General features: G+C 40.9%; 1 protein-coding gene across 1 annotated transcript in view; it reads left to right on the top strand.

Moving 5' to 3' along the window:
* The window catches only part of SPOCK1 (SPARC (osteonectin), cwcv and kazal like domains proteoglycan 1), a 518,075-nt gene that overhangs the window by 222,974 nt on the left and 267,744 nt on the right, over positions 1 to 27,357 (top strand). Inside the window, exon 3 of the mRNA XM_034960555.2 lies at positions 8,969 to 9,014. Coding sequence (XP_034816446.1) covers positions 8,969 to 9,014 — 46 coding nt within the window. The remainder of the gene's footprint in view (positions 1 to 8,968; positions 9,015 to 27,357) is intronic.

Here is a 27,357-nt window from a genome sequence, read left to right as displayed (position 1 = left end):
TCACTATTGAGGCAGTGTGAACAGCCTGGGCAGGGCTCAGGGGAGGCAGGGAGGCTGGTTAGGGCACGTGGCCATGTTGTGAGGAGAAATTGTGGAGGCCTGACCCAAGGCAGAGGAGAGGGGAGTTGTGAGAGAGACCCAGGAGTGCAAGTGAAGATGACTTCGTTGTTGCCTGAACGGCAGAGGGAAGGAAGAGGGAGGAGACCAGCCTGCGGCCTGGGTTCTTGCCTCAGCAGCAGGTGGACAGAGGTGCTGTCTAATGAGCTGGAGACTCTTAGAGCAGCAGACCCTGAAAGTGGTAGGTGGATACAACTCTGGAAAGCTCCAGAAGCTGGGGGAGAAGGCCCCTGATGTTCTGTACCTGGTTTGCTCTCCATGGTGGGCCTGGCCTTCCCTCAGTCACCTCAGTCACTGTGATTTAGTGTGTGACTTCCTATGGAGGCTGCACATTAGAATCACCTGGAGAGCTTTTAAAACATCCCAGTGTGGAGGCTACACTCCAGCCACTGAATCAGCACCTCCTGCCCTGGGCCAGGCATCAGAGTTTGAAAAGCCCCACAGCATCCCCAGCCATCAGCCAAGGTGGAAACCACTGCTTCTGCCAATCCCTGTGTTTGGTGAGAGGATAAGTGGGGAGGGATGGTGAGGTGGTAGTTAATAGCTGGTGTTTTATTCTCTACAAGGTAGCATCTGGATGTTCATGGAGGCCTGCCAGCTATGGTGGGGGAAGGGAGCAGGCATTCTCAGAAAGATGGCTGGACCTAATTAATTTGGAATTTGTGATACTCGGACAAGGCTGGGCCTCAGGCCAGTATAATTTGTACTTTCTCTGAAATGAAGGTTTACGTGCTACAAGCTATAAGATGGCAATGGCTTTGTTTGGTGTGCCAAGGAGACATACCCTTTCAGGGTTCCTCCATCTGTTTTCTACATGTAAATTAATGATTACACAGAAATGTTTCCTGTTCAGAGCAGGTTCAGGTCCCTTATCAGGATATAGTTAATCATAATTGAAACTTTAATTAATTTGTTTACAATTACATGATAGGTAATACCTTTCAGTGGTTTAAAACGCCACACTCAATGCACAAATAGGCCCAATGGTGTAAGTATTGTCTTTTTTAATAGATGGGGTCTATTTAATAGAGAGGTGTGACCGAATCTTAGATAGTACGTGTCTGCCCTTTACACAAAATATGCCTGTAGCTCAAGTTTTCAAATTTCATTGATTTTTAAAAAATCTCTCTTCATACGTGAGACTAATAAAACTACATGCATTTAAGTATTTCATAATTATTTTTTCCAGTTGCAATTGGTCTCCCTTCACTTGGGCCTAATTGACAAGATTCAAATATGCAAGAATTGTATTATTGAAATTTAAAACATATCCACAAAGACTAATGTTTCTCTCAGTGTTCCTGGGACATCCCCCTACCGTAAACCTCAGGAAATGGACATGAAATTGTGTACCTTTTATTTATTAATTCTGTATGCCAGATATCATACCAAGCACTTTGCATCATTATTGCAAGTCATTGCGACCATCCTTCAAGTGGTCTTGTTTTATGGATAAGGAAATTGACTCGGAGAAGCTGAGTAGATTGTGCAAGGCCACATAACTGGTGAGTGCTAGAGCCAGAATTTGAACCCACATCTGCTTCAAAGCCTGCCATGTTTACAGTATCTTCTCTGACTTTAACTCCCTGGTGCTGACCTATTCTTTCCTTCCTAGATATTAAGAAGGCTGCTCTTGGCCAGCTCAATTTGATAATTTTGCTAATAAAGTCAAGGTTGTGGATGGTTTTGAGTCTGAGGAGACAACACATGTCTTGGCCAGAGTACAAAGGGAGCATCATATGCCCATTCATATCCCCAGAAGAAAAGCCCAAACACAGGGCATATTTTGGGGAATAAACCTCAGACTCAGTTCTTTCCCTTGGGAAAATAACAAGCCAGTGGGTTACTTCTCTCCACCCCAGCTTGGATGGACTGACCAAGACAGACAGAAAGAGGGAGCTCTTTGTGTTGGTGATGATCCTTGAATCAGCTAGAGGAGCAATGACAATGCTATTCATTTTACATATTTCCTAGGAACATAAATCCATATCTTTCTCAGGTTTGAGGACCCCTCAAGCTATTTTGAAACTGCAAGGCAAAGGAATTTCTTTGCAGAAATGTAGAAGGTATACTACTCTTGGTCTTGGATGTCATCTTGGGGTTTTTATTGAATTTCACCCTTTGGACCAATGTCACAGGCAATTACTCATTTGAAATTCTCGTGGATGGTAATCATGGCTGAGTGTTTGGATTTAATCATGATTTTGCTAGCTGTTCGGCAGCAATTATATAGATCACTAGACCACACTCAGATTTCATCCCACTTCAGTTATTCTACCCCATAACCTCATGTCCTTTCCCATGAACTTAGTGAATTGTTGGGACCTTTTCAAAGGAATGATGGTAGGTGAATTAAGAGAGCATATCTGGATGACCTTTCTAATGTTATGATAATTTGAAAATTTGATGCAATTATCAAAAATGTATACATTTCTTCCTATTGTTTGATGTGATTCTTTTATTTTTTTCTCATTTATAATGCTTTCGTACTCAGGAAGTTGAGGTAGGTTTTTGATTTTTCAACTGTATGTAGACATAGCATTAAAGTAGTTGCCAAATAAAATGTAAATTTCATTCTAAATCTGAAATCTCAGTAGTAAATATTTGTTTTAGTTCAGTGAACCAGTACCACACACATTTATTTTTCATTGGTATATCCAAGGGATGCAATTTATCAAATGCATATAAACAGTCCATTTGCTGCTTTATCTTTTCTCATTAGTTACAGTACAAGTATGATTGTCAGTTATTATCTGTGTTTTACTGGTGGGTTATTTATTGAAAGAGCAGAGCAACTGACATTGTTATTTTCTGAATCATTTTGTCTAAGACCTGGAGGACTTTAAACCAAATGTCAGACCAATTTATCAAAGAATTGCTCTATTCAGGGTGAAGGTGATTTAGAGTGTGTGTATAAACATACAACCACCTGTACTTACACACACCAGTAATAGTTATGGGAATTTCACAGGGATACAGAGATGGAATTGCTTACAAACTGGAATTGCTTACTTATATTTGATGTGATTTAGCAAGGATTTACTGTGTGCTGTTGAGTGATGCCTTAGGGGATGTGCAGGTGAGTAAGACCCATCCCTGCTCAGAACCGGCCTAGGCCCGTGTGTGTGTTGGGGGGTGGGGGGTGGGGGGTGGGGGTGGGTGATTTGTGCACACAGAAATGTATTAATGCAGACAACTCCCAGGCCCTGTTGTACAGGGTTCTCACGAGTGGTAGCTTTGGATGGAAGGCTGAGAAGCCTCAAGTCACTGTCCAAGCTGGGTCACTTCATTCAGAAGGATTCTCACTGAGGCTCCTCACCAGAGATGGGGAGGAGACAAACAGCAAATTATTTGCCCAGAGACGTGAATGAAAACAGCTCAGAGGTAGGGTAGTTGTGGTGATGCTAGCTCCTTTCTTAATAAATGGAGTGTTTTGTACCTTATAATAGTTTGATTAGCAGAGATTTCCATTGCACACAAAATTACAGGCAAATGTCACATTATATAACAGATGCATTTACATAATGGTCTGGAAATCTCACTTTTCTGGTGACTTCTATTATCATTTCAGGGACATTTCTCCCACCCACCAACCAGATCTTCTTCCTATTCCCCCCAGTCAAGTAGTGTGAAGATAAATAGAACCAGTTTGCACTGAATCCTCTTGAGAGCAGTTTGGCTACAGTCCCTTCATTGATCTCTTTCTAAAGGTTGCAGTTTTGGTAAAGTGGAGTGTGCCTCCATCTGGGATCTACAAACTCAGTTCTGATCTACTTAGCCTTGCATGGAAGTGCTTCTCCATTTTGTGTGTATCTGCAATCAGCCCACAGACAACTCCAAAGTGACTGCCTGCCCTCCTTTTAATTTGCTTCCTTCAGTTTATGTCTCTATTGCTCCCTCCTGGTCAAGACAAATGAGGCTCCCATTTATTTTCTAGGCTGGTAATTTGTACTAATATTATCTCAGGTAATCATCAGTTGAAATGGCAGGGTTCAAACAGCTTAGCTAAAATATGTATGAAGGAGAAACGATCTGTTTCATGAGAACTAAATGTGTTTGATCTGTAGCATCTGAAGCTGTAGTATGTAATAAATTACATTATCATCTTCATAATTGGGTGCCAAGGCAATTGGGTTTTCATTTGGTTCTGCCACCCCATCTTTTCCTCAGAGTCAGCTTTGACATTCCTTGAAGATTAAATAGGCACCTCTTGAAAGGCAAATCCCTGGGGAATATTTGAGCTAAATTGCATCAGTCATTTTGGGGCTATGGTATAGTAAAAGAAAATTCAGGTTCTTATTCAAAATGGGCTGGAACCATAGGTTCTGTAGTTGGCTATGATCATCTGTGATGAAGAGACTTAATCACCCAAATTATAGCAAGAATATTTTGTCATTTCATGTTAAGCAGACTTAATTATTTCATTGGAAGATGCATTATAGAGTGGAGTGCTCTTGGCATATTTATGTGTATGAAAAACATATAGTAATATATAATAAATATATCTTTAATAATATATATTATATATAAAATGTGTGTATATGTATATGTAAAACATATTTTCTTTTTCATTGATGCTTATCTGAACAGAATATCTCTAAAGCATTAATAGTTAAATTCCTTTGCGCCAGCCATCGAGTGCCAATAATTTCACAGGTTTCAATACTATCTTAGTGGAATATTTAATAAGTGAGATAAATGGAGAAATATAGTTTTATCTTTGTTGATCAGCTGTAGAAAATAAAACAATAACTGGAGTCTTATTTGCTACCAGTCTCTGTTTCTTCCTCTCCCACTAACACCAACCGTCCTCCTTCATCCTGGACATGGATGGTTTGTCACTTTCTTACCATGATCTTTATGGTGACTTTTAAAAAATTAATTAATTAATTAATTAATTTTGAGACAGAGTCTTGCTCCGTCTTGTCCAGGCTGGAGTGCAGTGGTGCGATCTTGGCTCACTGCAGCCTCTACTTCCCGGGTTCAAGCGACTCTCCTGTCTCAGCCTCTCGGGTAGCTGGGACTACAGGCATGTGCCACCACACCTAGCTACTTATGTATTTTTAGAAGAGATATGGTTTCACCATGTTGGCCAGGCAGGTCACAAACTCCTGACGTCAGGTGATCCACCCACCTCAGCCTCCCAAAGTGCTGGGATTACAGGTGTGAGCCACTGGGCCTGGCCATGTCAACTTTTCATGAGAGTTCCTGCTGCCTTGGAATACTATGTGATTCTAGACCTAAGTCAGTATGCTTAAGTTTGGGCCTCTGTTTACATTTATAGGGTCTTTCATGTTTTAACAATCCCTAAAAAAGGGTTGAATAATATTCATTTATGAAATGCTATAGTGAAATGGAATCAGTCTTTCCTCATATGGGTTAGTTAGAATTTACAGCAAGACCGTTCTCTGTCCTGTCCAGAAGATGCCTGACATAATTATATTCTTCAGTGTAACCCATAAAATAGACATGCAGTAACACTGCCATCCTTCATCCCTCAACCTGTGGAATTCATTAATGGGAGCTATTGAACTTAAATGACTATATTTAGATATGCATCTTTCTATTTGGGTTTATGTTTAAAAATTAACTGTTGCTGGGCTCCTTGCAAGTCTTTAAAAAAGCTTTATCATTAGATGATAAAATTGCCACTCAAAAGGCTAACTCAGATAGATATGCCTTGCCTGACAAGTTTGATCTATCCAATATGTCTTTCACCACAGTTTGAATTTTAACAAGCCATAACTTTATTGGGCCAGAGGGAAGGTCAGAGGCAAGGGCTGTTAATGTCCTGCACTTTGTCAGCTTCAGGGCTTAAGTGTGGGGCCCACACAGCACTGGGGTCGTGCCGGGGCAGACCCGGCACTACTTCCCAGGGTAGAAGTGATAGAATTATTGACAGCATAGCAAGTCATGGGGTCTGTTCATTTCAGGACAATGTAAAATAGATACAATATGTTTTTATCTAGATAGAAAATAAGATTTTTTTTTAAAAGCCTGGCTCTGCCATCTGAGTCTTAGGCCCTGGTGAAATGCCCAGCCTTGGTATTGGTAGGGTGTTGGTTCAGGACCACTGACAGCTATCCTTATGTCCTTTGAGCACCCCAATCGTTAAGTGGGTCTCAGGGATGAACAAATTTTCAGGAGGTGAAGCTCTAGAGGAGCCATTCTTTTCTCTTTTGTCTTTTATCTTTGGCTTTCTCCACTTGAGTTTGGACTGTGCCTCACCAGAATTCTCCCAGACACAGAGTGACTTATTTGATGCAGCCCAGCCTGCTTATACTCACCGTGTGTGGAAGCCCTTGAACCTAGCTAGGACAGTGTGCAGGAGTGATCACGTATACTCCAGCACTTATTTCCTGACATAGACTGCAGCAGTGGCTGCTAAGAGACCCCTCCCCCATGCTCAGTGACCATCCCCCAAGTGGGCTCTGGTGCCTAGAGTCCTTCACATGTGTTCATGATCTTGGCCCCTGATGTGAGGTTTCCTCTCTCAGCTGCAGCCAAAGCAGTGACACACAAAGGTTTATCAGCTCTGGCTCATTGGTTTTTGCTTTGGCAGTCCACTTTCCTGAGGCAGGGAAAAAGCAGTCAGATGCAGAGAATCATTTTCTTCCCTGCCTGGCCTGGCTGGGCAAGGGGTTGTTTGAAGGACTCATTTTGCATAATGAGTTTTCACTCAAGGTGTACTTTCACATTTTGGCAGCAATTAGGCAGTATTGTTACATTTGCAATGAGCTTTAAATATTCTAATGCAGATAGCTACTTTTGGAGGCCTTATACTTAAAACTGTGATTTTTCCCTAAGAAATATGTAAAAATGGTAATTATAGTTAACCTGAAAAAGTGGCAAGGTCCAGAAGAATGCTTCAAATTCCATCCAAGTTATAAAATATGTTGAAATCATTAGGGAATATCCAGTTCTTGAGACTTGCTCAAACCTTTCTTTGACATCAAAGAGAATGTGGCCTGTGAAATTAAAGTTAAAGGAACTTGTCTTTGGTTCCAGCCCTTCCCTGTTGGACACACAGCCTGAGCTTCCAAAGGCTTTATTAGAACAGCATGTTCAAGTAGAAAATATTTCACAAGATTTCACATTGCCATTATATGTGATGCCATCCTCTGTATGTGGAGAGAGCATTGATAAACCACAGTTGGAAGGATGAACGGTTTGATCCTTTTTTTCTCCACTGGTGAGAATGAGTTCATCTTGGGTTATCTCTTCTGCCCTTGAGAATAGCAGAAAATGTTGGTAACATGGTTGTCTAAGGCTAAGAACACTTTGGTCATCAAACCTAGAAATTGGGTGCTAAATTTCCTATCTGCCATCCAACTTTTAACTTAAAATCATTTAACAGTGGCTGCCGAGTTTCTGACAGCACAATTCCAAAAGTTTGGGATTGTATTTAAACTTATAAATGGGGAAAGATATTGCAGAGAGATTGTTTTAAATTTCCTCAGTGATATTTCATGGTAAAGAGCTCAAAGACTCCCTAACCAGATGGGTGAGAAGGCCAGTTATTCTATAAAACTAAAGCCAGAGCAAAGTGGGCAATTCTTTGAAACTAAAAATAATTTAGTGCTGAATCCTCTGGATCCAGAGGAAGCTGTTTATTTCCTAATGCTTTGGAAGATGGAATCACTGGCCAAGAAACAATATGTTCTGATTTTACTCTAAAGCTAGTTTCCTAAAATCTATTTAAGGGCCTAGGTGAACTCAACAAGGATATAATAAAGCTACATAATTGAATGACACTGAGGCTGATAAAATTCACAGGAGATCGTGTCAGAGATAAACTGCATCAGAACACAGCATGGACAATAATTTAAACTAATTGTGCGCTTTGATGTAAATTAGCTTTTCCAGAAGAGATATTGAGGCTTCATTTTGGGCAGCTTTCTAAAACTGCAGCATGCAGACTGCCTGCCAAAAACACATATAGCAAAGCAATTGAATATTAACTACAAAGGGACAAATCCTTAAAGATGCTATGAGGATAATGTGCATGGGTGACACCTCTTCAACTTGCAAACTGTTCAGTTTTGCTGATACAGTGGGTGTGCCAGGAAACAATGGGGTCAAAGTGCTGATGGGGAGAATAAAGGGAGTACATGGTGGCTGTTAGGAAGGAAAGGGTTATTAGGAGTGGGGAAGAAGTTAACATAGCTGTGAATAATTGAGTGATTGAGATCCTTGCAATTTTAAAGTAATGAATTGCCTAGCCTCAGAGCATAAATTGATGCAACCCAAATGCAGGAAAGACATGGTTATGAAGAGACCAGACTGGCCAGCCTTTATTTTTTCATCTTTCCATACCCAGAACAAATGGTATTAAGCTAAATGTACGCCTTTGGTTAATTCTAACATTTGGAAGGCTGTCTCTTTTTAGGTTTTGTGAGTATTGAAAAACTGAAACTGTGCACCACAAGATGCGTGTCTGTATGTAAAAGAAATGTTGACAGTTGAATTATCAGCTGTTACAAACACAGAGGCTTAATCATAACTGAGAGCAGCAAGGCATCACCTACAGTATAATTGATAGCAAATACACCTTGCACTTAGAAGGTGTCTGGGTTTATATATCAAACTAAGAAGAGCAGCGCTGTTTCTATACTGGGCTGAAATGTTTTTACTATTCCCAGTATTGAATACATATGGTTTGAAAGACAGGAATTTGAAGAGGAAATTGATATTTTTTTATTACACATTAATGCCTGTTTTGGGAAAAATTTCTAAGCTTTCAGTGTTTTCCTTTGTGTTTTGGGAGGTGAAAAGGAAGGCAGGTTTTTATGCAATTATGTGAGAAGCTTTTTGAACTCTGACCTTTGTTTTCTATTTTTTCCTTATATAGGATGATTATTTCAGAAACTGGAATCCCAACAAGCCCTTTGACCAAGGTAATGGATGCAATATTTCTTGCTGTATAGTCTGTGGTAAATGTGGTCTCATTTTTCCTTCCTTGCATGCTGAGTTAATGTTCCCACAAGGGCCAGCTAGCGGTGTTATTTTATTGACTTTGGGGACTGAATTGACTGGGGTGATAGAAATTATTTTATCAAATTGGTTATTTGTCTGAGGTTATATCTAGGGCTGATTTAAACAATTTCTTTTAATTGGCTTGACCAATATAATCATTGATTCGTTTTGTTTTTTAAAAAAGTGAAATTTGATTATCAAATTAACATGGTGAATTGTGGGGCTGAATGCAGTGCTTTCATTCATGGAACAGACTATGCCTGGAGATGCTTCCCTAATTCACATGAGCCATAACAATGAAACTTTCTTTCTAGAAAAAGGTTAATCCTGGGAGACTGTCAAGGGTACTGCGATTTTATTTGTTAAATAACTTCTTCATGGTTTCTAAATAGAAGCCTGTTTCAGAGTTAGCTCGATGACTGCTTGGGTTTAAGCATGGCCCACAGAAGGCTTTCTCCACCCCCATTCCCCCAGCAAGCATCAAACCAGTCTCTCATGATAGCTGTTGTAAATCACTAACAGTGTCCTCCTGTGAGTTATTTAAGACACAGTGAGGACCTGCCATGAATCACATCCCTTCCCCCGTTGTTCCATGTGTGGTGCTGTTGAAAATGATGGTAGATTGCACTTCATATGTTCATATGGAATTAATGCCAAAACACAATGAAACAGTATTACCTACCACATCTCAAAGCGTTCATTCTTCTGAGAATCAGCTTCAGTTCTGTAATGTGAGTATTCGATGTGATCATGATGGTCAACTTGATACAAAGAAATCGAGGGAGGCATTGACATGTGACATGGAGGAAGGTGCTCCTTTCTGCCCTCTGCTTGGTCAGTTTAATGGGTCACTACCTCTGGACTCTGGTTTTCTCGTAAGCAAAAATGGTATTAAAATTGCCATATATACATTTATCATATGCTTTGAAGTAGTGTAACAATTTTTTCATTCATGCATGCTAGCATTCTCAAACATTTATTGAGCTTTCGCTGTATGCACAAGCACCAAGCCAGGTACTGGGGATAGAGAAAAATGCTGTGGTGCCTACCCTACAGGAGCTCAGAGTGGGGAGTAGGGAAATAAATCAGTCAATAATTGTGGTGGGATCTGTTAATGGCTGTGATGCAGGTGTGTTCAGGGAAGCATGTGAATCTACAGATGGAGAACTGTATATGTTTTTGTAAAGGGCAAGGTGTCCAGCAAAACCTTCCTTTGGAGGCTCTATCTGGACTATACATATCTTAGCAGCCTTAGAGTGGTAACGGAATTATTCTTCTACAATCCTAACAATGACTGAATCATCACAATGATTCACTCAAAAGCATATGAAGGCATTTGTAACTTAGTTTAGAAATGTTTTATTAAAAGTGATCAAAAATTTTAAAACTTTTTAATAGGATAAAACTTGATCTATGAAGAATACTGGTAGTTAAAGAGCAACAAATTCCCTGTCTGTGCCTGATAAACAAGCCCTTCTGCAAACAACCCTACCAGGCTTTTGCTTGCAAAGGTAACTCAATTGACAGTCACTGTGAACTGATTCTTTTTAGCTAAGAACTAGAAATAGGTTCTTGTGCTATAAGGATCAAATGTTGCCTAAATAACTGTCAAAAATTACTCTTTGCCAAAGCTTGCAAATGAATACACTCTCCCGAGGGAAGACATTTTTACTTTTACTAATGCATATTGGAGAAGGAATACATCAAGGTAGGTGTCATTTGCCACTTTGGATATAAATGATAGCTTCCCTTGGTTTGGGAGTTAACACAGAAATTTTGGGAACCACAAAATCACCGTCTTTAAACCTGAGTAGGTAAACAGTTCAAACAAGGATTTTTCTCTCCTAGGAATGATGGCAGCTATATTCAGCAGAGCCCCATCCTGTTCTCTTTTTCTAGCTCTGCAGGCTTGAAAACTGGGTCTGCTCAGATTAACCCTCCCAGAAAACCTTATGACTTTATGGGATATAATTAAGGACCTTAGCTGAGTATCCCCACTTTGTACCTCAGGGGTAGCTGCCGTTGGCTATTTATATACAGAACCATGAGGAGCACAGGCAGAGCTGAGAATAGCCTTCACTTAAAATATCAGCCCCAGCAGATGTCATCAATTACATTGTGTGCGGCTCAATAAAAATGGGAGGTTACTCTATCAGCGCTGACACCACTTGGTGAAATATAAACCACAGGCATGGAAGATGTAGAGCGTTTCATCTTCCAGAAACTAGGAGAATTACTGAACTCCAGTGGAAGATGACAGCCAAAGAGAGGAGTCATTTCCTCTCCTCAGCTGAAAAAAGAATCAAACATAGTTAAAATGGGTTTGTGGTTAGGGAAAAGTTTTAGTTTGTAGAAATGGAACTTGTTGAAGAGTGTCTTCAGAGTTTCAGATGACAAATATGGTTTAGGATGGGGATAGAAGGGGCTTCATGATGGAGGTGGGTGTGGAGTAGGCTTGGAATATAGAGGGAGAGGAGGGGAAGGAAGGCCCAGCATAGAGAATTCTGGTAATAGTGTAGTCAGAAAGGTGGATTTGAAATGGGTTGAGGGGACATTCCATACCAATCAGCCAAATTTGAACTTTGTTTTCTTGGCAGTGGGGTGCCATAGAAAGTCTTTGAGCAGGCGAGTGACATGATGAGGGCAGTATTTTAGAGGATTTGGTTTGGTGACAACAGCTATAATTAGGGACCCAAAAACATACTTGCTAAATGTTGTCACTCCTCTAGGACTCTTGGGTAACTTCTTCATGGCATCATTCATTGCCTTGGAGCCCTGGGCTCTGGCTGTCACCGGTGGTCAGACTTATCAATTCAGCTCTCCAGCTTGACCTCTGAAATGCCCATGCAGCTTCTGATTGTCGTGTTGGTGTGGTGAATAGTTAGAAGACTCAAAGTATTCAAGAAATAGTTACTTAGCTGTAATTGCTTCTCTGCTTAAAGATATTTACTGAACTTTGAACAACAGGGCTTCATGGAGCGAGTGCTATCATCATGTAATTGACTCTAAGGCAGTTAGAAGAAAAGTATCTCACCTGGTGCTCTCCAATGATGAGACTCAGAATGTCTTTAACTTGTTATCTTTAAGTGAATCTTTAATGTTTCTGTCAGTGGAGTATAATGGCCATCAACTTCAGACTTTTCTAAGAATTCTTCCTGAGATTAGGGTAAAGTGGCATAAGTAGTATATCCTTTTGTCTTGTAATGATTTAATGCCAAATCTCCTCACAGAAAGGATGGACAGGAGTTCAGAATTGAAGGCAATGATTAACTCAGGTGAGAAATTTCGCTTGTGAAGTCCACAAAGAAAGACACTGTGCAGAGAGAGTTGGGCAGACTGCACAGTTTGAGAGAGCCATGGGCCAATGCAAATGGGTTTCTTATCTTGCATAGTCAGGAGAAATGAAGGCCCCTGGATGGACCTTCAGAAGGCTGGCTGAGGCTGCAGAGCTCTGGGGTGATTCCGGAGCTTTTGGTTGCCTCTGCCACTTTGCCTTGCCAGCACCTTCCCTTAACTGGCGCCTGACAAACTCAGGAGCGCATATGAGGTTAGTGCTTCTCAGTGGGGATCTGGGTCAGCAAGATGCTTCCCCAAGAAAACCATTGATGGTCAAATAAGGGACACACATATACCCTCATCTCTTGAAGATTCACATGCTCATTATCAACTTAAAAACTCTGAGGCGTCTTTCAGTAAAGAAACCCATTTAACCTATCATTTTCCAAATTTGCCTGTGACCATATTTTCAATTTTTTTCCACTACACACCTATCAGATACTCAGAGGAGGTAATGTATTTGGCATGATACACTTTGGTAAGTGCAGTCTGGGGTCTTAGGGTTTAGAGTCAGATTCTCCAAGTTTAGAATTTGACTCTGTCAGTTACTAGCTGTGTGATCCTGGGAAAGTAGCTTAACTTCTCTGATTCTAAATCTTCCTATCTGAAAATGGCAATAATGATAAGTACTTTCAACAATAGCACTGAGAAGATGAAGTGAATTAATATGCCTGGCATATAGGAAGTGCTTGACAAGTGATCAGCAAGTCATTGATTGTTTTCATTCTCTTCCTATTTAGCAGCCTCTCCTGGTGTCTTTCTTCCCCTTCCACTCTGGTTTTATTCCCTTCTCCTTTTGTTCCTTTCTGGTGGCCTTCCAAGTTGTGATGCTCTGAAGCTCTCGGAGCTACACTGACACTGGCTTGTCTTAACTAGTGTTGGGGCATCATACTGGTACACTCCAGATCCCCATTATTGGAGCTGAAGAGGTTTAGGCTCTTAATGTGTTCATTCCTTCCTTCATTCCATAAGCAGTTACCAAATGCCTGATGTTTAAATGCACTGAACTGGATAATAGGGACAACACTAAGGAAGACGTCTCTTGGGGGACACTCCCAGTTATCAGTCCTCAGAGACATCCATCCAAGGTCCTACTGCGGGGTAGGGAAGTGAGTAGAGTTGGTCTGGGTAACAGGGAAATCCTTAATATGTCAAGTGTTTGTACAGGTGACAGGTCAGTTTTAGTTGAGGTGATGTTTTTTGCTATGCCTTGGCCTTATGCAGTCTGTGCCTTTGGTATGTGGACCAGGCTCCCTCATGCTGTACAACCAACACTTGCTGGTAACAATTACCTTCAATGCAAATAATAAAGGTATTGTCACAAAGATTGTATCTTTTGCCTTTAAGTGAGATGGCTTGATGAGGGTCTGGAGGGGAATGAAAGATAGAATTTATTGAACCACAAAGCTGTTGTAAAAATAAAATAAAGGTAATGCTTTGGGGATTCATTGAATAGGGGGTGAATATATAGCAAAGTGAATTCTAACAAGGTGTTTCAAAGCTTCCTGACTAGTTCTTTTAGAAGAAGAAAATGGAAACTTATTTATAGTACTTTTGCTGAACAAAAGGATTTTTTGTGCACTGGAGGGTTTGGAAGGTAATTTATGTATATAACCACTATACTACTTTAGAATAAAATTCTGATTACATGAAGATGTCTCAAAGTGATGGAACACTAACAGGTTCTCTGCTGGAGCCAGGGTGCACTCAGGAAAGAACCTCCCCAATTTATTTGGCTATGAAGTTCCACTAGAGGAGACAAGCCACTGTAGGACTAATGGCTGGAGAGATTTAGCATGGGACTTTCCTGAGACAAGTGGGTTCCTTTAAAGTGGAATCAATGAACGCTTTAGATAAAGTGTATAGACATTGGTTTTAAAGATGATGCTTTTTATTCTGGAGTGAATACTAATCATTCTTCCAGAGCAGACTGGCTGTAGATAAACCTCAGATGTTGCTGGTGATCTTCAAAGCAGCATGTGAACTTGTAGAAATTGATCTCCAGATAAAAATAAAACTCAGAGAGTCAGGTGCCCCTTTCACTCATGCTGTTCTCGTGAATAGAAGAAAAGAAAGACCTCACCCTTTGACTTCCAGTCTATTATACCAAGATCCTGACAAACTCAAATCCTGACCAAAGCCCTGAACTATTTTGAGGCAAAAATTCTAAAACTCAAAAGGAGGGAGTTCTTTTCATGTTCCAGCTGTGTTTCTGGAACCACCAGCCCAGTGGATTATCACAGCATTTGTGTTTTGCCAAGGTCTTAAAGGGTGCCTGGGGAGTCAAGATTGCTTATTTCTAAAAATCTTCCATAGAAGGGGAGTTTTCCTTCTCTAGATTAATCTGAAAATTTACATAATAGGCTTAATAGAAATCTTAAGTCCCCATAGCTTTCTTCATAATGTGGAGTTTAGCCACACCCTAAAAGAACCTCTGATTAGCATTTATAGGGCCTTGAAAGTTTTTCAGTTTTTTAAAGAATTTGTTCACCTTATCTGATCCCTGTGGATTTTCAGAGGCAGCTGGCCTCGTTTGTGGGAAGCATCTTAATACTTTTCTCCTGGCTCGCTCATGTTTGGTCTGGTTGGTTTCTCCCTCTCACCTTTGCCTTTTCCACATAATTAGGAATATGCTTTCCCCAACAGCAACTACTCATCTTATCCACATTAACCTACTCTCTGCCCCAGACACGCACACTCGGCTCCAGCCTAATTAGCCTGTTCCCACTGCCATCTTTTCTTCTGTTTCTTCATTGTGACAATAAGATAGTCCTATTTAAAAAAAAATTTGGAGTATTGGTTTTTAAACATTCTAATTCAGTACTCCAGGGAAGAAACAGAAAGCTATTAATTCAAATATTAATGTGCTCCTACTTTAACTCAGTCTTTCTGCCTTGATGTTTGATCAAATTGAATGTTTTCTCTTTTGTCTTTGTCTGCCTTTGCCTGTTTGCTTATTTTAGAGAATAAAACATCAGCTATAAAATTTGAATCTCATGGGTGCCCCTTCTTCTTTCCCATTTTCTTTTCTCTAAAGGTGACCATATCATTAATTTGCTTTTCTGTTCATGTCCTTATGTTTTTATGTCATGTATATGTATACAGGCAATGTTACATTGTATATTTTGCAATAGAAATTAATGTTTCCCTCTCTAATCTGTTTATTCCACTTAACATTGCTTTTGAGGTAACTTTTTTGATAGTTGTAGATCTAATGAATTATTTTATATTGTGCTATTCTATTGTATTAATATATCACAATTAATTCAATTATTCCCCCACTGATGGATGTTTCTCTTGACTCCATCTGTTTTGCTATTGGGGCTGCTTTTTCTTAGTATTTTTAAATGTAAACTGCTTGGCCTGAAGAGTGTGGGATGCCAGGAGGAGGGCTGAGGTGGGACATGGCTCTGCCACTGTTAAAATGTGCAACTTTGGGCAAATCACATGTCCTTTCTGGACTTTAGTTCACCCATCTCTGAAATAAAAAGGGTAGATGAGATAGTTGCTGAAGTCCTTGGGAGCTATGGTAGTTAAGTTCAGACAGAATAGTTTTCCATATATGTTTTCTCATAAAGGAAAAATGAAAAATTTGAAGCATGATGCTCTTATTTCAAAGGTTACAGTTTGGCTAATGAGTTATGAATATACTGTAACTGAAATAAAACCAATGGAATTAAATGGGCCTTTTAACTATCAGGGGTGGAGAGGGCTCAGAATAAAAAGCAAAAAAGGCCAAAGAAGTCTCTTCCTACAGAATCCTATGGGACACTGTGAGCTGTAGAGGAAAGAGCAAGAGTTGAAAGTGCTCAAATCAAATCTTGCCTCTCCCATAAGCTTATTGTATACATTTGAGTCATTTGACTTATCTAGCCTTTGTTTTCTTTTTTTTTTTACTTTCATGTGTCTTTACTTTTCATCTGTTTTCAGTGTTTTTTTATTATTATTATACTTTAAGTTCTGGGGTACATGTGCAAAATGTGCAGGTTTGTTACGTAGGTATACATGTGCCATGATGGTTTGCTGCAACCCTCAACCCGTCATCTACATTAGGTGTTTCTCCTAATGCTATCCCTCCCCTAGTTCCCCATCCCCCAACAGGCCCCAGTATGTGATGCTCCCTTCCCTGTGTTCACATGTTCTCATTGTTCAACTCCAACTTATGAGTGAGAACATGCAGTGTTTGGTTTTCTGTTCTTGTGTTAGTTTGCTGAGAATGATGGTTTCCAGCTTCATCCAGGTCCCTGCAAAGGACATGAACTCATCCTTTTTTATGGCTGTATAGTATTCCATGGTGTATATGTGCCACATTTTCTTTATCCAGTCTATCATTAATGAGCATTTGTGTTGGTTCTACGTCTTTGCTATTGTGAACAGTGTCGCAGTAAACATATGTGTGCATGTGTCTTTATAGTAGAATGATTCATAAGCCTTTGTTTTCTTATCTGTAGAGTGGGTCTAATCACAGCTGTCTTGTAGGCCATTTGTGGAGAGATCATGTTTGCAAAGGGCCAAGGAGTAGGTATGTGGTACGTTCTCTACAAAGAGCGTTTCTTCCTGCTCAGTCAGTTCTGCCAGGAACTGTGTAGGTTCCATTTCCTCACTGAGTGCTGGGGTCGGCTATGAGTTTGTGTTCTGGCTTCACCCTGACTTCACAAAGAGCTCTCAGGACTCTGTGCCCCTAGAACCAAGGAGCAAAAGCCATTCTGGGTTGTGCTCCACCCTTTGGAGGGAATCGTAGTGAATGATGAAGGGTGGTAAAATTCTCCCTGCAATTATGGGGCACTGCAGCTTTCTAATATTGTGTTTAAGAGGTTCTTTCAGCACGAACGAACGAATCCATTTTAAAGACATGTTTATTACCTTTCCCCAAACTCATAAAATGTGGTGTTAGTTGTATAAAAGGGGGGAAAAAACCTTCCTGTTAATCCACCTGCTAGAACAACAGTCCCTGAATTAATTATATTGTACTTGTTGAGTCCTAATGAACCAGCCTTGGTTTGGGAAAATTCTCAATAGGGAAAAAAATGTCAGCTGAATTTTAAAATCAATCAATAATGCTGTTAAATTTTTCTCATTTGAGAATGTAGAATGGATTATTGCATTTTCCCAATCAGGAAATGGCTGCTTGGAGAAAAACCTGCAGGCATCACCTGCGTCCTCTACAACTTTCAGGCCTGAGATGGGGGTTTTGTTTTGTTAAGCTCCTCAATTGTACTGTGTAGCAATTAACTGCTGGAAACCTGTTAAATGTTCATTCTGCCCCAGAAACCATGCTTGATGAAAGGCAATGCGGTATAGTGGAAAGGCCCTGGGGCTTTGCAGTCTCAGAGAATGGGTTCATTTTCTAGCTCTTCCCTCTAATAGCTGTGTGTACCTAAGTGGGTACCTCAGTTTTCTTATCTGTAACATAGAAATTATGACATTTATTACACATGTGGCATGAGGGGTAAAACTCCTGATTCAATCTCAGAATGTACATGAAAAAGGCAAGAAAGCTTTGGCAGGAGATAGAGTACTGCTGTCTTCTTCTGGTGTTTCATATTGGGAAGGATCTTAGTGGTTTTTGATGTCTCTGCCTATTCCACAAGGGTGTGAACTCATTGATCAGTTAATCATTGAATCAAGAACTCACAGACTTGGTGAGGACTGTGGAGGGGAGTGTGACAGTGCTCTCCTCAGGGGGCTTGTGGTCTACAGAGCCAAGAGACACACACGAAATAAAATCACTCAAAGGATGTGTTTGAGGTGTCCTGACAGAAGCTGGCAGAGTTGGGGCTCAGGCCAGGAATTAGCCCTTCCTGGTTGAAGGTCAGGAAAAGGATCCTAGAAGAGGTGTGGGGCCTTTCTGAAGATGGGCAGATGTTTGGAGGTAGAGAGGAAGGGGAGCATCTAGTGGGGAGAAATGTTTTCTGATAGCTTATCGCTCAGTGCTGCAGAAGTGAAATCTGATCATGCTTTAGTCCTTTGGGGCTTCTGTTCTAACACCATAGACCGGGTGGCCTACAAACAGTAGAAATTTATTTCTTACAGTTCTGAAGGCCAGAAGTTGGAGACGAGGGTGCCAGCATAACTGGGTGCTGGTGAGGGCCCTCTTCCAGGTTGTGGATGGCCATCTTCTTGTGTCCTCATGTTGGGGGAAAGAGAGCTCGAGAACTCTCTGGGGTTCCTTTGATAATGGCACTAATCACATCCAAGAGGGTTCACCCTCATGACCTAAGCACCACCCAAAGGCCCTACCTCTAATGCCACCACATTGGAGAAAGGATTTCAACACATAAATTTTGGGGGGGGACACAAACATTCAGTTCAATGCAGATGGGATGCTTCTTTTAAAAATACTTTTGTTAAGAGATATGAAGGAAATGTCAATCATTACTTTAGTAGGCTGTTTCACTTTTTCCCTTTGTCTCTCAAGTCTCATTCTGCTAGGCACCTTGAAACACCCAGAGCAGGATTGCAGATAGCAAGGTGGGCCTGATGCAGTAACACTGGGAGTGGTGGGACTGGGACAAACTAACACCCATGCCACCGGCAGAGAGCAGCCCTGACCCAACTCTAGCTGACGATGGTTATGAGGGCTTGGGTCAGCATTGTAAGGACTATGGATTGCTCAAAAGCAGCTGGAAATGAACATTTGTTTTTGTGTGTGAAACTTAATTCTTCAGTGCTGGAAAATCAATTATTAAAAAAAATACAGCAAGAGGGTAAATGTGCCTTTGGGCTGTTTGTGGCTTCTCTTCTTGTCTTTTGCTTGTGGCACACGTGTGCTGGAGGTTGATGCATCCTTGGGGTCCCTCTGACTTGGTGCAGCTGCGTAGCCCTTGGGGTGGAGGCAGTGCCTCGCAGAGTTGGGGACAGACTGCCTGAGCAGAAGTTGTCTTTGTTGGGACTGTGCTCAGAGACCACAGGAGCCCGCAGTGGTTTGAATGTGTTCCCCCCACAAGCATGTGTTGGAAACATAATCCCCAATGCAATAATGTTGAGAGGTGGGGCGTAGGGGAGCTGTTTAGGTCATGAGGGCTTCACCCTCACGAATGGAGCCATGCTTATCTATTGTAAAAGGACTTGAGGCTGTGAGTCTGACCTCTTGCCCTCTGTCACCATGTGATGCCTGCCCCCATGTCCTGAGACAACAAGAAGGCCCTCACCAGATGCAGCCCCTTGATCTTGGACTTCTCAGACTCCAGAACCATAAGCCAAATACATTTCTGTTTGTTATAAATTACCCAGTCTATGATACTCTATTACAGCAGCACACAGTGGACCAGTACAAGGCCTAAAGCCACTTGTAATAAGCGTAAGAGCCTGAATTGCTATTTCTGTGTGGCCTCCATCACCTGGAGATGGAGTGGTTTAGCCTTTAAAAGAGGGAAACACAGCCCATGCCCTCATACATGCACACATGCACAAGTCTCATACTCAAAAATCCATACAGAATATGGTGCCACCAGGATTTAGAAACATATGCCAGTTCCCAAAGAACAAAAGTGGAACCCATGTGATCTCAAGAGTGATGATGTGAGGTGCTGAGTTTCCTTGCTGCCAGGAGGGTGTGGGTAATTCCATGGGCACTGGCAGCCTGGCCAGGAGGAACCGCTTAGCAGAGGATGGGTGCTGTGTACAGTAGATGGCCCTGCACTGCTCATCTTCTTCTTTGGCTCCAAAATTCAAGGTAGAAAGGGCTAGAGAAGGTGGAAAATGTTAGTTGCAGTCATTGCCAAGGCAAGACAATCCCTGATTAGGTGAAAAATTATCCTCTGAGCCCACTGGAGCCACTGTGACATTCAGGTCCTAAATTTGCCCAGGGTTGTGTCACTCTCAGGCCCTTGCCCTGAACTCTGCTCTAGCTCCCCCTTTCCCTTCCTAACTTCAATATATGGTAATCAATGCACTTGAGTTCTCCTCCTGCCTTCACTTCACGTCCATGAATGCTCACTTTCCCTGCAGGAACTTACTTGAACTGTCACTCAGTGGTCCTTGAATCTGTAACCAAATACATGATAACCCGATATGTCTTTTTTTGTTTTTGTCTTTGCCTCATTCACCAAAAAACAACTTATAGGCATATGTAAGTGTCAAGTGATAACACGAATAGATGAAAACATTTGAGTATAAGAAAAAACATTTGAGTATAAGTAAATTAAAGGCATAGCAAAGCCATGCTATGTATGTTGTTACTCCATCACATGCGCAGTGAGTTTCTGTATACTTCTGTAACTGGGCTCAGAGCTTCCTAACAAAGCAGAGAAGGACACACAGAGCACTATGTTCCCATGATGTGTAAACGAGGCTGGTATTCAGGAGAAATACAGGTATTCATAGTAGTGAGGCCAGAGATGCTTTCCTCCTGTGGATTCTCAGAAGGGGGTTTGTCAGGGTGGCCCGTGTTCCCGCCAGTATCTAGCAGTGAATACCCCAGTAAGCTTTTATGATTACTTCATCCAAGATCTTTCAGTATACAATGATGCTTAGTGCCAAAGTACAGTTCTATAAGTTAACTCAATAATTCAGAGTGCACTGTCTTCTAAAGGCCTGGCTTGATACATGGACGAAATTGACAATATCAGGAAGAATGGTTGGCCTGCATCTCCATCAGGGAATACTCTGATTGTTTTGTTGCTGGTAACTGATTAGCATTGGGAACAGAGAGTTCTGGGCTTTTCCTGGCAGGAACAAGGAGTTCAGATGATCTGTGCTGCCAATTAATGGAAGCATATGGTTCTTCTCTCTTCAGCCAAGTGGCACGCAGAGCCAGTCTTGTTGGTTAGACATTCAGAATCCAAACTAGAGCTTTGATGCCTGACTGCATAGTTACCTTCCTCCATGCTAACACTATAGATTAGTTCGACCCCACAGGCAAATGATGGATTAAGAATGTCAGTATTCTTCCCTATAGGCCACCAGAGCCAAGGGCAGTGTTATGTGGAGCTTCACAGTGTAGTGTGGGCTGTACGCGGGTGGGAAATGCTTTCCTTGCACACATACGTACATATTTACATATGTTTCTCAAACGCGTATGGATGCTGATGTGCTCAATAAAATCCACATCTTATTTAAAGACATTAGCAAATCCATATTAGATCTTGTCATTATAAAATTCTCAGCAACTAACAGAATGATTAGTACGATAGCTATCTTTGGAGAGGTCAAGGGGAGGTGGAGTTTATAAATTTTTTTTTGACAGTGGAAAGGGTTTCTCATGGTGGAAGAATTTGGGCACGTTACCACAGTGCGTACATGCAGGAGTTTCATTTTGTAATGTTTTCAAGCAGGTATTATGAAACAGCCATAAAAAATACCAATAAAAATCCACAGAATGCCTAATTTTAAGCCACATCTCTTTGCGGTGACCCTGCTAAGATAAAATTATTTGTAGGAGAAAAATATACCCTTGGGAAAAATATAATTTTTGGATATAAGCCATGTAAATGTTGTCAGGCATCTGCTAATAATTATGATTTTTGCTTTTAGCGAGGTCAATCCTGAGTTGTTCTTTCTACCAGTGATTAGGCAGGAGGAGAAATTCCCAGTTTGTAATGATAAAATTATACTGTCAGATTAAGAGTGAGCATTCATCATTCTGTTCTCATAGCAAGGCACAGATTCCTTCACCCAGAAATGGTTTCGAGTGCTTTACGAATAGTTTTAAAAGCAGGGGTAGCATGGTGGGACACCTAGAACTGGGGGCAGCCTCAACATAAGCTGGTGCAGTGTGTGGACATTTGAACTCCTTCAGACATAATAGCCATACCTGGATATTTGTAGGTTGCTCACAGGGAGTTGAGGATTCTATTTGGTTCCATAGGGTAGCCCTAGAATTAGAGGGTGGGAGTTGCAAAGGGATGGCTTTTGGCTCAATCCAAGTATGGCATTTTCATATCCCAAGCTGTGTGAGGATGGGGTAGGCTGCCATGGAGGAGACTGAGACACCGCTCCTGGGATGTGTACATGTAAGAGTAGACAGCCACATGGCTGGTTTGATGTAGGGGAAATTGAACACTGGACGAGGACAGAGATACTATTGAGATTGTTTCTGACCTTGAGTTTAGGCAGTTCTGTGATAAGGCAGGACTGTTGAGAGGTGATAATTTGTTTTATACAATGACTCCCCATAGAATTTCCTCAAACAGCCTGCCTAATTGGTATGTCTGAGGTAGATTCAGTTTACCAAAGTTATGTCTATGCAGCTTTGCAAGAATATCTAATAAGTAAATTAGGTCAATCTTTTACAATCAAAGCCTCATTCATTGCAAATACAAGGGAGTAAAAAAAGAAAAATGGCAGAATTACTGGGTGTTCCTAGTAAAGAAAAGCAACCTACCCACTCATTGTAGAGCTTCAGTTTCATGAATTTAGAACTAACCTATTGCTCTGAGTGAATTCTATTCTCTTTGGTAAGAAAAGCAGGGGAATAAATGATGTTGGTGCCCTCTTTTCTCTATCCAGAGCTGTAGATGCGGACATACGTTTCCAAATGCAGTGTGACTTCTCACTGTGAGGCTCATGTAGAGGGATTTTTGTCCTCTAGAAAAGGAAGTGCTTTTGCCTGACATTCAGGTGCTTGGGGAGGCAAGTAGCCGGTGAATAAAGAATGGCATAGGAAGTCATTGTCTTTACAAAGTAACCACCGAGGACCTGGAGAGGTAGGTTAGATCCCTACAAGTTCCTATGCGTGTCCCTACCAGTGTGCTGTTGTCCAGCTTCAAAGTGTGGAGCCGTATCCACAGATCCATGCCACAGCCCCAAAGGGCATGCTGTTAGGGATTCCTGTCTTCTGACTTAGCTCATGTTGTTTGAAAATTGAAGTGCATGCCAGATTAATTGTAGTTTTGTTAGTGTATCAAGTAACAACTTACATTTTTAGAACATCATGCTATCTCAGACACCAAAGAAAAGGCCCTACCACTCTCAGATGAAGAGGCATTATTATGTGTTTGGAAACTATGTGCCTAGTGTTTATATCTGGTCAACAATGAGCTGGCCTGCCCTGGAAGAGAAAGAGAAAGAACTGTTTCTGTCTGCAGGGATGTTCAGGCTGAAGTATGACAGGGCAGGGATCAGTCAGGAAAGATAATGCCTGACATTAAGTAACTCATGCTGTAGGAACTTTTGCATACAATATTCTAGGAACTTTTGCATACAATATTCTCAGTGGCTGCTGTGTGATCATGACTGCCATCCACGTTTTTCTCCATTGCTCTGTATTGCTCTATATGTGTACCATTTTTCTTAGAACCATGCTCTCCTCTATGAGTTTGATTCTTCAAATGTACCAAGTGGAAAATTATCCTGCTGGTATAAATTTCCAGATAGCATGGGGGGAGATGGGAGAATTGTAATTAAGAAAGTGAATTAGGCTGGGCACGGTGGCTCATGCTTGTAATCCCAGCACTTTGGGAGGCCGAGGCGGGTGGATCACCTGAAGTCAGGAGTTTGAGACCAGCCTGGACAACATGGTGAAACCCCATCTCTATTAAAAATACAAAAATTAGTTGGACATGGTGGCAGGCGCCTGTAATCCCAGCTACTCAGGAGGCTGAGGCAGGAGAATTGCTTGAACCTGGGAGGTGGAGGTTGCAGTGAGCTTGAGATTGCACCACTGCACTCCAGCCTGGGCAACAGAGCAAGACTCTGTCTCGAAGAAAAATAAAAAAGCAAATAATGTGTCGAATACGATCCTAATTATGTCAGAGTATGTATCTGACAAATGCTTGTATTTGCATATAAAATACCTGAATCAGTACCAAATTGTAATGTATTATCTCTGAGGAATGGGCTGAGAGGGGTACGAGGAATTTACTTTTTGCTTCATAATTTTTTTATGCTGTCTATCTAAACATTTTACTGTGAGCTCTCTCATGCGGGCATCTAAAAGCCCATCTGTGGCACCATTTTGCTGGTGCCTACATAAACAGGTCTCACCCAGTAGTTTTCTTTAGTTCACTCATTACTGAGGGGAACCCATCTATGAGTTTCATGGATTGAAGGTAACCACTCAGGCAGGGGGGCTGCTCTGTCAAATCGGAGCATCAGCCTTGTGTTCTATAAGGATGCTCTTGGAAATAATCTGATGTGGCTTTCTCACTTCACCCAGGGGGAACCAAGGCTAGAGAGAAGTCACTTGCCAAAAAACCCCCAGCTAGTTACTGGCCGATCAGGACTAGTCTGCAGTCTCCTGGCTCCTAGTCTTGCAGTGAGTCCCATCAAGACAACAATGGGAAGACAAGTATGATTGTTTTCCTGAAAACAAACAGGCAAACAAACAAGAAAATAGTTTATTGTGTGGGTGAGGTTGGTTGGGATTCACTTTGAGGAATAGGAGGTGTGAAAGATGAGGAGGGGTGAGGACTTTACGTTTTCAGTGGCTTAGTGATATAATTCATTGGTTTGCAGTGTGTGGCCCTCAGACAGCTGTGTGGTCTTTACCTGAGAACTTGTTAGAAATGCAAATTCTCCATCCTCACCTCAGACCCTGCTGCATTAGAGACTTTGGGTGTGGGGGCCAGCAATCTATGTTGAAACAAGCCTTCTGGTTGATTCTGATGCAAGCTCAAGTTTAAGAAAATGCTGGTAAGGTGGAAAGAAGCTGAGACTCCGCTTTCTGGTGTTGCTATGCCATCAGCTGGTGTGTACGGTATGTCCCAGACTTCTCTGGGTCTGTAGAATAGGAGTGTTGCTACCTAACTTGCTGAATTGGTGGAAGAATCAGTGAGCTAAGACAGGCAAGTGTGATTTGTACAGTTTTAGCCCAAGTAATCCAGCTTGGAACATTTGTTTGCTCTGATCTTCATGGACTAGTAAATATCCCTGGTACTCCCTCTTATGATGTGCCTTTGAGGCTACTTTCATTTACTTCCTTTCTCCGTAGCATAATACAGCCTGTTCCTGAATACTGAAGCCATTCCGTGTGTCCTCTTGAGGCTCTCTTGGAAAGATTCAGCTTCCCAAGGCTCTGCACACAGGGGCAAGCAGCTCGTGTTGGCAGGCAGTGGGGAGGATGTAGCTGAGGGAGCATTCAGGGAGGCTGTGCAGTGGGGCTTCCCCCACTTCTATGAACGGACTCAGACATGCCATTGACTGTTAAAAAAAATCCTGATTTCAAAGTTAAAATGTGAGAAGTAATAAAAAACTAGTACGTGCTGAGCATTTCATACATCATTACGTTCAAGCTTCATAACTGCTCTGTGGAGTTGAGGTCTATTATTGTACCTATCTTACAGGAAAGGAAATGGAGGCTCAATTAAGTCAGTTTATAGGGCAGGAATCAGCAAATTTATTTTTGTGAAAGGTCAGATAATAAATATTTTTGGCCTTTGGGGTCCATATGTGCTGCAACAACCCAATTTGGCCTTGTAGAGGGAAGCTGCCATTACAGTATGCAAATGAGTGGGTGTGGCTGCATTTTAATAAAATTTTATCTGTGGAAACTGAAATTTGAATTTCATAAAATTTTCATGTGTTATGAAATATTGTTTTAAGTTTTTCACCTACTTTAAAATGTAAAAAGAATTCTTAACTCATGGGTTATATAAAACAGGTGGCAGGCCAGATTTGGCTGTGGGCCATAGATTATTGACCCCTGATTTACAGTCACCTGGAATCAAGTTTCCAATCCAAGTGTGTCTCCTCAACCAGGTTTTAATCTCTTCTATACTATGCCGCACATAATAAGAAGAGTAGCTGATTGTCAACTGTTTATTTCTTAAAAAAAAAATCTGTACTAAAAATACTACTTGCCTTTATCTTGAAGATTGTCAAATTTTTCAAGGAATGTCTAATTGTAATTTCCTCTGGATGTGTTTCTTTTTAGCTCAGTGTTACTTATAATTTGGGAAGGCATTTTGGCTTTTGAACTGACAGCTTGGAATTGTAAAGTTTTTTTAGGTAAAATAAACATGCACATAGCATAAAAAATTCAAATACTTCAAAAGTACATAAAAGGCGAAGTAAAACTCTTTCTCTTGTTGCTTTTTATCTCTAATAATTCTTCCCATAGATAACTATTCTTAATAGCCTTTTTGCATCCTTCTAGAAGTTGGCTATGTAAATATATCAGTATGTATGTATGCATATTCATTTTTAACTGCATACTTGCTTTTTCATGTAATACATCTTAGTGCTCCATAAAAATTTGTCTATTGATACATAATTTTTATAGCATAGTATTCTGTGTCGTGTACTTCTGAAATACTGTTATTTATTTAACCATGATTCCATTGTTGGATTTATTTCTAGTTTTTGGTTATTACCAAAAATAGTTCATTCAATATGCTGTAATTAAATCTATCATGCATCTATAAATAATTCTGTGAGATAAGTTCCTAGAAGTGAAACCACTGCATCAAAGGAAATGTGCATTTTTGATAATTAATGTTTTTCTTACATTAACTCTCAAGCAAATTATTTGCCTGAGCCATGAATGTCCACAAAGAATAGCATTGCTGGTGGGAAAATTGACTCCTTCCTGCCTCCTTTAACACTTCCAGTTGTCTGTTGTTTTCTGTTTGCTGAGAAAATAGATTGTGTTTCATCTTCAAAATAGTTTGTAGAGAATTAATACACGGTGACACTAAGGTTTTGGGCTCCAGATCTCATCATGATCTTTGACATCTGTTTAAAGGAAAAGTCAACTTATCTTTGATAACATAAGAAATGTTTTCTGGGCCTCCTTGGCCAAGATTCTCAGATGGGAAAGGAACAATGCTTTGTGAAAACCATAATCTCTGTAAATGTTCCTCAAAGCCTAAGGGAGAATTGTTAAGAGCTTATACATTAATTGATGTCTACTGATTTTGACCACTGGCTATATTCCAGCTTCTTTACTAAGCCCTTTATATGAATCATCTCTTTGAATATGCATGATGAACATGTAAGACTGGGACTATTCTCACTTATCTCTATCTGTGCGGATGGGGAAACTGACGT

The sequence above is a fragment of the Pan paniscus genome, chromosome 4, assembly GCF_029289425.2.
Source record: "Pan paniscus chromosome 4, NHGRI_mPanPan1-v2.0_pri, whole genome shotgun sequence".
Classification (NCBI taxonomy): Eukaryota; Metazoa; Chordata; class Mammalia; order Primates; family Hominidae; genus Pan; species Pan paniscus.
Note: the sequence above shows the minus strand (reverse complement) of the source record. Positions and strands in the feature narration are given on the sequence as shown.